At 28.8% G+C, this 12,626-nt stretch overlaps 1 protein-coding gene and 1 long non-coding RNA gene across 2 annotated transcripts; one reads left to right on the forward strand and one right to left on the reverse strand.

Moving 5' to 3' along the window:
• Positions 1-2,874: 2,874 nt before the first annotated feature.
• On the forward strand, positions 2,875-7,080 carry LOC130510501 (uncharacterized). The gene is made up of 3 exons (XR_008944176.1): positions 2,875-3,866; positions 6,760-6,876; positions 6,943-7,080. It is a non-coding gene; the product is annotated as an uncharacterized LOC130510501 (long non-coding RNA).
• Positions 7,081-7,513: 433 nt separating this feature from the next.
• LOC108836588 (uncharacterized) lies at positions 7,514-9,331 on the reverse strand. The gene is made up of 3 exons (XM_018609727.2): positions 8,909-9,331; positions 8,024-8,548; positions 7,514-7,921 (listed from the first exon to the last, which is right to left on the reverse strand). Exons 1-3 carry the CDS (start codon positions 9,257-9,259, stop codon positions 7,634-7,636), a joined length of 1,164 nt encoding a protein of 387 aa, XP_018465229.2. The 5' UTR covers positions 9,260-9,331; the 3' UTR covers positions 7,514-7,633.
• Positions 9,332-12,626: the final 3,295 nt, after the last annotated feature.

The raw sequence follows: 12,626 nt of genomic DNA on the forward strand, positions 1-12,626 counted from the left end.
GGACTTTAGGGATCTCGACATTTTGGTTGGTAATACCCAACTTTGTTTTACTCGTTCGTAACTGTTTTATTAGAAACTATGCACGTGAAAAAAAAATGGTGGTGTTTTAGAGCGAATATTCATTTATGTGTTTGTATGACAAAAATAATTTTCAGAATATATATTTTACTAGTTCTAGACCACAATTGTGAGAATTTTATGAAAAGAAAATGAAAACAGTAATATATGTAGAAGTAGAATAATGTAGAACGTATTATTTCGGGTATGAAAACAAGTACTCATCGTAACCATCCAAATTCTTTCAGAAATAACAACCAAAAAGAGCGAGGAATGATAAAAGGGACAAAGACGACAAACTCATTGTCAATGTGGTAGATACCACAATCAACCCATAAAAAATCGAAGGAATGACTGTGTAATGTGGCTAGACATCTCCAATTCCACAATTGCCCCATAGAAAAAGCCAAGGAATGGTAAATATGGAATTAAATGTATTGGAGTAAAAGTCTTAGTTCTAACTTCATGCTTTTGTGAAAGTCAGAATGAATTCTTTAGCCTTACTTCTTTTATTCATGAAGTATTTGGAAATACCATTTAATATGAAAACCTTTTTAAAAAAAAAGTATTTGGAAATATCCAGAAATATGAGAAGCTTTCCGATTATATATGGAGGAGTAAAAGTTTTTCACTTTTTTTTTAACGTATGACAACGTACGTAGAAAGTCATGGTCTTAAAGTCTGAAACTCTAAATTAGCGTCTTACTTTTTTATCACAGCTAGATTTTGATCTCTGCGTCCGCACGGATTTTGAATTTTTATTTATTTTTGTAAAGTATTTAATGATCTTTTAAACTCATGGTTTATTTATATATTTTTGTCTCCTACAAACTTATAAGATGATCCGACTCAAACCCTCGAAAAATTTACAATATCCGAATTGTATTTATTTGATTTTAAAACTCTATAAACAAAAATTTGTATTCCAACTAGTGTTTTGATATCCTCATCAATATGATTCTGTGAAAATATAAATTTTTATTAAATTATTTTTGTACATAATATTCTATCTAAAATTTTATCATTTGTGTAGATTTTCTTTTTCAAAAAAGGAAACTGCACAAATCATATATTAATTCGTGCGAATATCTGGTTTGACTTGTGTTCAACGTAAACTCATAATCCGCTGATTTTATAAAAAAATTATGTAAATTTTTAATGTTTTATAATTTACATATATAGTAGAATATATATTATTTTCTAAAATTCTGAAAGTTCAAAGAGATTAGCGTCTTACCTTTTAATCACAATTAGATACTGACCCGTCTTTAAAAAGGCTAGTATATTTTTTTGCATTTATTTTTTCTTAAGAAATATAATTTTTATGTTTGTGTGTTTGTATAATTATATTTCTCTATAATATGAATTAATAGAATAGATAATTTTATGTAACTTTATTAAATAAATCAAAATGCATATTTGAATTTATATTGTTTGGTCTATAGAAACCAATCCGGTTCATGGATATTTCATAACAAACTTGTAGTGTTAATGTTAAATTGTCTACGTTATTCTTTTTAATCATGAAACAAAAGAAACCAGTTATATATATATATATATATATATATATATAAAATATTATATATAAAAATATATATAAAAATGACCTGTACTTTAATCCAGTCCAATGATAATATAGGCCATACCCATAATTAACAAACGATATAATAATTTAGGCCAGACCTATAATTATCAAACTATACAAACTATAAATAACTTAGTGGATCCGGATCATTATAAAATTAAAGTGATGGTTATATATTTGTTGGACTAAACATATATCAATAGGTCATAATCCTGTTTTAATAGAATATATGGTAAATTTGGATTTTAATATTTTTACTTAATTTAAATGAGTATTTTTATTACAATTGAATCCGTAATGATCCAAACCGAATCCAAACTAAAACTTATAAATAACCAAATATGGTTTTAATCTTTTGTTTAAAAACCAATATCTAAATAACCGGAATCGAACCCTAACTCTTACCCCTATACATAGCCTATAATTTGAATAGAGTAGTATATGCTGTACCTTCCAATTTAAAAATACTTAATTAATTATTCATAGCATAATTAATTGGACAGTGTTAATTCTTTCAAACCTTTACTATTTAGTTAAGCATACACTTAATATGAAACAGACATAAAACACATAATAATCAATGTATTACACGATCAATAAAGAAACGTTCGGTGGCCTGCTGGAACACCGCGCGCACATGTTCCCCATAACCCGGGTTCGATTAACTCACAGCGTGTTTCATTTTTTAACGTAATTTTACTTATATTCTTCCTCAGTCGAATTAGGTTACGCAGAAAAGAGTTTTACAGCCGCCATTGTTTTTTTTAATTATATAATCCATTGATTGTTATGAGTATTCGTTGATTTTTACGTTTAAACCTTGCCGATTTGACATATATTACCGGATTTAACCTATACAAACCTAAAAAAAAAAGTAAAAAGTTTTTGATGATTTCGATTTAGAGGCTGATAATGAGAAAGATAGCGGTTGTAAATCACCATGAATCTCATAATCTGCTTACACACTTCTCTTTGCAGGTTCAATTGAGATTTCAAGAGTAGAACTAGGTTTCTGTGAATGGTTTAAATTCGGAGAGTTTGAGTGTTCATCACAAATCAAAAATAATAACCGTACTGATTTATATGTTAATAATATTGATATATTTTGGATGCAGTTATATTTTAATTTATGCAGTTATATATACAATTATATTTTAAACTGGACAAGACATTTATCAAACTGGTAATACTTGTGTTTTAATAGAATAGATTTATGTCTAACATGTGCACTAACATCAAATAATGAGTTTAAAAATAAATCTCGTTCTCTACACCCGTCCACCTCCGGAGCCTCCGGATCCACCCGATAGAGTCCCTCCTTCACAATCCAAATCTCCATCATCTACTTGCGAAGCCCCTCCAGTGCTGATCCACCGCTTCTCAACCACCTCGAGCTTGCGTTTAAAGTTTCGGTGATCTCTCTCGCCCAACATCACAGATCTATTCACGAGACAGAGCAACTGTCATCTCCGCAGTTTCACCAACCAGATCTACGTCTCTCTCACCCCTACGGACATATGCTCTTTGATGTCTCCGTCCCTCACCGGAAAGGTGTCTGTCCGAGACGAGCCCTCCGCCAGCTATACAAGCTCAGGAATCGGAATATCAACTAGAGTGTTACTTGTTAAACTCAGCCATAAGGACGTTGCTTGCTTCTCTGCAAGATATTGGTGTGGATGGGAGTGTATTGTTGTGTATACTAGCTGTTCTCAAGCCTCCCTCTCTCCAATACACAGCATTGCGAAATCTTGAGGACTGGACTTTTGATGTTGATACATTGGTAGTGGAATAGTTTGTGGTTACAGGTTCGCTCAACCATTACAGTTCGGATGCATTCCACCATCTGGATTCAGATTACCGGGTTCACCTGGCCCAAAGTTTAGTTTCAGTGTCAGCTTACGGGGTTCACCTAACCCAAATCCGGTCTCAATCACAAGGAAAAGCCATCGAAGCAAACATAGTACCTTCTCGCCATAAAGATCGGGTCAGACAAGCATCAAGAAGCCATACAGACAGCAGTTTCGTATCATGTATGACCAACTAGGCATGGAACAAAAATAAATGGACAGCAGGATTGGGATGGGTCTTCTCGGATCTAGATCTGGAGACTCCAATTCATGGATCTATGGTTGTAAGTTTCATCAGCTCAAACCTTATTGCAGAAACCAACACCATTCGATCGGCACTTTGCATGGCGCTAACTTTGGAGTTTTCCACACTTAAGGTTCTCTCCAACAGTTTAACGCTCATTAAAGTTATATATTTCCGGCGACCTCCAGTCTAAATAAATCATCAGAATCATCCGATCGATCTCTTTTAGTTTTGCACCAATTTTTTCTATCATGTTTACAGATCGGACAATTTAGTTGCTGATGATTTAGCAAAAAATTAAGCCTCTCCAAATCTTTTCTCTTTGTAACGGACATCATGATTTGAGTTTGTGCTCATTTCTTTTTCTTAGTTGATCTAATGAAATCTCAGTGACAGAAAAAAAAACTCCCGTTTACAATTCTTTTTAAAAAAAACTGAAACTCCCGTTTACTATTCTATTCGTTTCTTTGTCATAGTAATATGATTTCAAAATATATCTAGAAGAATGGCCAATGAATCTATTAAATCGTTGAATGCCAGTAGGAATTTCCAGAAATAGCGACGACAATTTTCGTGTTTCAGACTTCTTCTAGAAGTGATTCATTGACGAAATTTTGTACCTACCAAAGATGAAACATGTGATGTTTATTGGTTCCACTAAGACATTACATGATGGAGGTTTATATTTTCTTTTCTGTTTTTTCCACTTTTCTTTTAGATATATGTTCTAAGTTATTATGTTTAGTAAAAATATTGCTTGTCGTGCTGCTTGTATTAATCCATTCACTTTCTTAATTGTTGTTCATGATGTTTCATACTAGTTGAACATGTTGTATGTGTGTGTATATATATATATATATTATATATATATATATATATATATATATATATACTAGGTGTTTTCCTGCACCATGTGCAGTAAAAGAATTTTAAAATATTTTTTAAAAGATAAATATAAATTATATTTATTTTTATTAATATTATAAATTTTCTTTTTTCTTATCAATATTTTAATATAAATTTGATTTAACTGAACTTTAAAATTAAGATAAAATCAATTTTGTTTATTTGAATTATATTTAAGAATGTGCATGTATATATTTAAAATTATAATCTTAGGTAGATTTTTCTATCTATTTATTTTAATTAAATATATTAAATAAATATGTAAAACTTCAGAATTGTCAAAAATTATAATTAAACAATATTTATAAAATCTGTAAATATATATAAGAAACTAATGATTTTACGATTTAATTTTATTTTATGATTTAATTTTATAATTTTCTAAAAATATGTATAAATTTTTGAAATATTTTTAATTTAAATGATATTTCAAAATTTGAAATTCCATAATTGAATATATTTATTTTAATGATGATTTATATGTTATTGCCATATTTTAAAAAAGTCCAAAAATATAAATCGATAATAAATATAATATATGAGTTATTACCATATTTTAAAAATTTTATCAAAAATATAAATTAACATTATATATAATTGTCCATGTCATATTAATCTATAAGACATGTCATCAATTTTAGTAGCTATGTCACAATTATTAATCTAGGTGTTTTCATGCACCATGTGTAGTGATGAATTTTTTAAAAATTAAATTTTATATTTTAAAATGTAATTTATTAATATTATATATTTTATTATTTTGACTAATAATTAATACAAATATCATTAATTAAGCATAAAATTAAGAGAAAATATTTTTTTATTTTAAATTATATTTAAGAATATATATGTATATATAAAGTTAAAATCTTAGATAAAAAAAATATCTATTTCATTTGGTTAAATTATTATATCAACTTGTACAAAATTACTAAAAATCATATAAAATTGTATAGTTATCAAAATTTAAAACTAAATAATATTTATATAATTTGTAGATATCTAAAAGAAACTAATGATATTACGATTTATTTTTTTTAATTCAGAAAATTTAGAAAATTTTAGATAATAAAAATTTTATTATTATAAAAGTAAAATTATATAATATTTTGAAATTCAAAATATCATATTTGAATATATTTATTTTAGTGATGATTTATGAGTTATTACCATATTCTATAAAGTTTACCAAAAATATAAATCAATATTAAATGTAATATATGAGTTATTGTCATATTCTAAAAAGATTTCCAAAAATATATATTAGCATTAAATGTAATTGTCCATGTCATATTTAACCATATGACATGTCATCAATCTTAATAGCCACGTCACATTTTTTTGTGTGAAAACGATTGTAGAAAAGACATGTGGCAAATCACTTCTCAAATATAGACTAGGGGATTAAAAGAAAACTTGTCATATACTATTTTATTTTATCTATAAAATTTTATGAGTTTGAAATTAAATAGTTGATGATATTATTATACATCTATCATAAATGCCTTCTTCCGAAAGTAGTTAAAGTGTAATGTCATACTATATTAATTTCCTTATATATATAGAAACTTTTGTTTTCGGACTACAAATTCTAATCTCAATAATAAAGGTTAAGGAGAAGGGATCGATAGGGTCTTTTTTTTTTTTTTTGAACGTCTGGATCGATTATTATCGATTAATTATGCTATTACAATGATGAGAATATTACAAAGACGATTATACAGCCGACAATTCTACCATCTTGTGAGAATACACGCCTGATTGCACCTATCTGAGCCGTCCTATGAGATCCATGTTCGATGGTACGCCATGCACGAAGCTGAAGATCTCCTGTAATCTGTTTCTCCATAAGCTTGCATAATTTGGTATTTTCTGGGGTTTGAACCCCAGACCTCCGGGTGTAGAAGCATTACAGGAACCCTTAGTCAAACCATTGGACCAAGGGGGCTTCCACAGATCGATAGGGTCTAAGACATACTTTTTTTTTCGGAATAATTACTACTCTTTAAGAAATCCATGAACGTTTGTGATCATCCTTTCTAAACCTAAAATTTATTGCATTTTCACTATTGGAAATATTTATGTCTTAATCACTTTTGACTAAAAACTTCTTGCTACAGATTGGGTTTAATCAAAGAAAACAAATATGGAAGTGGATCACGTACGTTGAAAAGCAGATTGGCGTGTGACTTGTGATGACTGTAAATATGAACAGACATCATCAAAAACTACACCAGGTTATTATCCCCTAATTGTTCTGTAAAACTATCTTTTTTATTAAATTCATGGAAATTGAACTGCAGAGGAAACATATATGGACGAATATTAGGCTCATCCTAGTTACACTCTTCCTCTGCTTAATTCTCCTAGCGATTCAGCATGTGCTGGATGCGCTCATGAAGAGTGTCTCTGATATGGCTGGTGACTGTAAAAGTAACCCTGAGATTTATGGAGTCTGAAACAATTACTAAACCACTTTTCTTTTAATCATTTGGAGGCCTAATTATATATACATATTAACCCTATGATTGATTGTGATTATATAATAGATAAAAATATGATAGAATATATTTTTCCTTTTATAAACGATAACTTAATATATTAATGTATAATAATATTTCAAAACTAATTACTATATTAGTTAAATTATTTACATATAACTTTTGAAATTAAGATCTTGGTAAGATCTTTTTAAACAGATTTTTCGAAATTTTGAATAGATATATATATATATATATTAAATTTTAAATGAAAAGATAACAAAAATATAATGGTTATAGTAGTTAAAAGATTCTATATATATTATCAGTCTTATTAAAATACATTTAGCTTAAAAAAATTAAGGATGATCTAACTTAAAAATCAGACATGAAATGAAGTTTGAACTTTTATTTTATTAGAATAGATAGATATTTACAATAGCTAAATCTTTTACAACTGATAAAAGATTTCTTGTTGAAATAATAATTTACTTTTTTACATTATTGGAATTAGTTAAAAGTTGCAACTGCAGGGAAAATCTTTATAGCTCACCGCTAGCTCCTTTGAAAGGAGAACTAACATGGGGCTATAATCAACTCCAAAAGATGCTAGATCAATAGATTTTCCTTTTTTCTCGGATGCTGTCTTAACAAGTAGACCGATACCTCGAGCCCATTTCACCATACCCCCTATCAGTTCCTTTCTTTGTTCAAAAGTTATCTCCTCTGAAGCACTCTTCTTCATCTCAATCACAATTTTTCCCATTGACAACATACCGTCGACCATCCTCCAAGTATCCACCTATCGCCCAAAAGAAAACAAAATACCACAACCTTTAATATAAAACCGCGAGGAACATGTCCGGGTACCATATGAACGTTAATATATCGGACTATAACTTACCGATGCTCCACCGTTAGTACCATCCAATGCAGAAATAGCCCTAAAGAGTTTCTCGGATTTTTCTGGCATCTCAACCTTGATCCCCGACTCGAAGCAGGCCATGTAGTCCGCTACCTTTACAAAGAGATCTTTGAACTCTGCTGTGGCAGGACACTTACTCTCCAAAGCCCCCAAGAAAGCCGACATACCTTTGTAAGCAAAAGGCTCAAAGTCTTTGCTCATTTTTGGAAAATCCTTCAAGTAGTGGGGCAATGAGAACGTTCCTTGTGTTTCGTAAAGAGCTCTCTCAGAAGGAGAAGACACATTGGTGTCATAGTCAATTCCAAATGATGATAAATCGATAGATTTTCCTTTATTCTCCGAGACCTTCATTACGAATAGACCGATTCCTCGAGTCCATTTCACCATGGATTGAATAATTTCTTTTCTTTGTTCAAAAGTTATTTCCTTAGAACCACTCTTCTTCATATCAACCAAACTCTTTCCCATTGACAATAAGCCATCCACTAGCGTCCATGTATCCTCCTATCGTCAAAAAGGAACGTAACAACAAAACAATTTCCAATGAGCTTGAAACATTTTTCTTTCTATTGCATTTTATACAAAAGCGCAGAAAAAAAAAACAAAATAACACAATTTCCAGTTAAACTGAGAAAATTTTGTTTCGTACCAGCCCGAAGGCGTAGACAGGACCGGTCTAAAGGCCGTTTAGAACATCAAGATTTTATATAACAATTTTTAACTGTAGGCAAACAATTACGAAAATTTTATATGAAGTATAAAGACAAATTTTTATTTAAACGTAGGGTATTATGATTTTTTTTTAAATGTCAGACCAGCACTATTATTGTACTATACTAGTGTTAACGTCTAAATGAAACTTACTGATGTTCCGCCTTTAGTTCCACTAAAATCAGACATAGCCCTGAAGAGTGTCTCAGATTTTATTGACAGCTCAACTTGGAGATCTTTTGACCCGGGTGATGTTGAACTGTAACATGCCATGTAATCCTTCAGCTTTACAAAAAAATCCTTAAACTCTGTGGTCTGAGGACATTTGCCTTCCAAGTCACCCATGAAATCCATCATACCTTTGTAAGCGAAAGACTCAAAATCTTGGCCTACTTTGGGAAAGTTCTTCAAGTAAAGAGGTAATGAGAATGTCCCCTGTGTTTCATAAACAGTGCTCAATGCAATTAGTAACATTAGATATATGGCTAATGAATTTTTTGCCATTTTTATTTTTGAAGAAGAGAAATGAAGATGAGATTATTATCTTTTTTTTTTTGTTTTTTTTTTGTTTTGGATGATTGTCTTTTCTGCGAGAAGTGAATTATATAGATGTTTATAAAGTCTAAATTTAGCTATTAAAACGAAAAATGGTCCGATAGATTTCTATATATTTATGGTCATGGAAGAATGGTAAAAGAGATTTGCTAAAGTTTCGAAGGCTATTTGCTATGATCTAGATTTACTATTATAGATGTGGTTGTGGACACTTTCTTCGTCAAACTATATTTAGGTGGACGACCAGATTGATATACTATGCTTACAAATTAAAATGAACAATCAACATGCTTACACAAAATGTTCCTTATACGAGAACTACATAATTTTGTTTGCATGCAATTCATAATATCCAAAATATTTTGAAATGATATTTTTTTTTTTGTCATCATCCAAAAAAAAAAATATTAATTAAAAAAATAAATATTAATAAATATTTTGAAATGATATTTAAGGTGGGAAATTATGGTCATATGTTTTTGATAAAAATTTAAAATCGATAAAATAATGAAATATTAATTATTATTATTATGATAATTTAATCATGTTTTTAGAACATTATTTTAGTATTTAAATTTAAATTTGTTAGATATGTACCGAGGAAAATAATTGATAAAATTTCATTTTAAGAACCATATAAATAGATAATATGATTTTTTGGTCAATTGTTCCTCATCAAAGAAAATATCTATTTAAAAAACAAATTATTTCAAACATGAAGAAAAGGAATTAAGGAATAGACTGAGATATATGTGTTAATAATTTGACAAATTTTTAATTTAATTAATATAAAATATGATGAACTATGGTCTTTTAAGAAAAAAAGATGTGGTTGACACTTTACAGCAAAGTTTATATATCAACAAACACAAATAAAAAACCCGGTAATTTTATATAAAGACAAATTTGAGGAACTTTTAACCATATAAAGAAAGATTTGAGGAACTTTTCTATGCATTAGAATTACTTGACAAAAAAACCAAAAACAAATCTGTCTTTATATATATAACTAGTGATATTCCGGCGCTACGCGCCGGATTTGTATGTTTTATTCTTACTTAAATTTATAATTTATTATATGGTCTTAGTAAAGAAAATATGTAAAATGAAAATATGTAAAAAATAATATTTTCTGATTTTTTATAATGATTAGCGACCGTAATATATTATTTTGTTTGAAGTTATTTAGTTCAAAGTAAAATAGCATAAGAGATTGACTGGTTTTTCCGCTACCACCCGCAAACGCAGCTTTTGCGGTTGATAGCGGTTGACAGCGTTTCAAAACAATCATACAAACCGCTACAAATCGCTTCAAACCGCTCCGAACCTCTTAAAATCAAAAGCTGGTTCCAGCTAGCGTTTGCGGTTGGATAAAAAAATATTAATTTTTTTTCCTAAATATTTTAAAATTTAAAATTAAAAATGAAAATATTATAAATAAAAATATATACGCATTTTATAGATTAATTTAAATTCACAAACAATATAGTATTTTTTATAAAATATTTAAAGTAGCTATTCATCATAATTTTTAAAAGTTAATATACATACATATATAAAGATATACACATATATAAAAAAGAAACAAAATATTCTTTAAATGTTTTAGTATAAATCTTCATAAAAATATATTAAAATTATAACTTTCAACTACTTAAAAAATTAAAAAATAAACTTAATATTATTATTAATCATATTGTATTAACAATTATTATATTTTATCACAATAGTATGTTTTTATATTTTATAATATTATAATATGTTTATATTGATAATTTATTATTAAACCGCTGCTACGTCTCATAATCAACCAGTCACAAACATCCCGCAAATGCAACAATTTTTAAATATTAAGCCAGTCATACAAAACGCCATGTAAAACTTGAAACCACAACCACCCACACCCGCAAACTCCCGCACCCACAACCGCAACCGCTGCGTTTGAACCAGTCAGACCCTAAGTAGTTGTTAATAATCGATTTAATAAAAATAGAATATAAATTAATAGTCGTAAAAAGATTTTTTAGTTGGAATCTTAAATACTCGTGTCATAGACTGAGCTTTCTTTCAAGAAATGTTTAAAAGTGTTAAACCTGAGAAAGTTGATTAACGCATGTAGAAGAACCACCTGAGAAAGAAACTGATGCATAAAAAAACTGCTACTTTAAAAGTAAGCAATTATTAACTGGTAAACTGAAATAAGAAATCGGTGTACATTCCCATTAATCAACAACATATCAACCCCAATATCTTTCTTCTTTCTTAACATTTCAAACTTGCCAAAATTGTTGTAGCCTAGTTTGAAAATCTCTACACTGATTTGTCTTAACTCCGAGCAATGAAACTGGAAATTCGACAATGATTGAATTGGAAAAAGTAAAAGGAGTATCGTCTGAACTCTCACACCATCTATACATATACAATGAAACTGAGAAAGCAGGAACTAAAGAAGCATTCAATAGGAGATGGTGGGATGAATGTGATTTCTAGATTGATTATATGAATGATTACGTCGATTGCATTAAAGAAGGAGAATTGCAGAGGCTATATTCTCCATCGTCAACATCAAATACAAAAAAATCCTATAAACCAATGTTTTGAAACCCTATCCGGACACTGAATCAAATGATTTATCAAATCACTGGATCATTGGATTAACCGCAGATGAATTTCGGGTTAATAAATAAATTAATTTTGTTATATAATAATATATTAGCTTCGAAAACAAATATATATAAAAACTAAAGTTAAGAATTTTAAGTGTACATACAAAATATTAAGAGATAGTTTAGACTATTTAAAAAGTTGTAACATAAGAATTATGACATCTAAAAAAATCTAGACATTTTCCAATCCAAAATAAACCAAAATTAAAACATTATTGTAATAAATTGTCAATAACAAAATAAACTAACACCAGATCACATCAACTAATTTTGGTTTTCTCTAAATTTTAAAACTTACCAACAATTTTTTTTTCTAAATTTGTCACTTCATCATTTTTGGGATATTTTTCAGTAAGAGCATTCTCTAATTTATTATAATCAATCTCGCCAGGTTTTTCTTCTTCAACAATCCAAACTCTGTTTTGTAATTCATATGATCATATGATTTTTTTTGATCTGTAAATTGAAAATGTAATGATTTGTATTAAATTAAATTAAATGAAAAAATATTATTTACTCACCTTTCTTGCCAAAGTAAATTGTAGTGTACGGGAATAATAAGTCTCATCGTGCTTCAGTCTGTTTTACGGACGTGCAGCTCAAACACAATCATGACTCACTTTTTTGCAAATGTAAATTGTAGTGTTGAA

This window comes from Raphanus sativus, chromosome 4 (assembly GCF_000801105.2).
Source record: "Raphanus sativus cultivar WK10039 chromosome 4, ASM80110v3, whole genome shotgun sequence".
In the NCBI taxonomy this organism is placed as follows: Eukaryota; Viridiplantae; Streptophyta; class Magnoliopsida; order Brassicales; family Brassicaceae; genus Raphanus; species Raphanus sativus.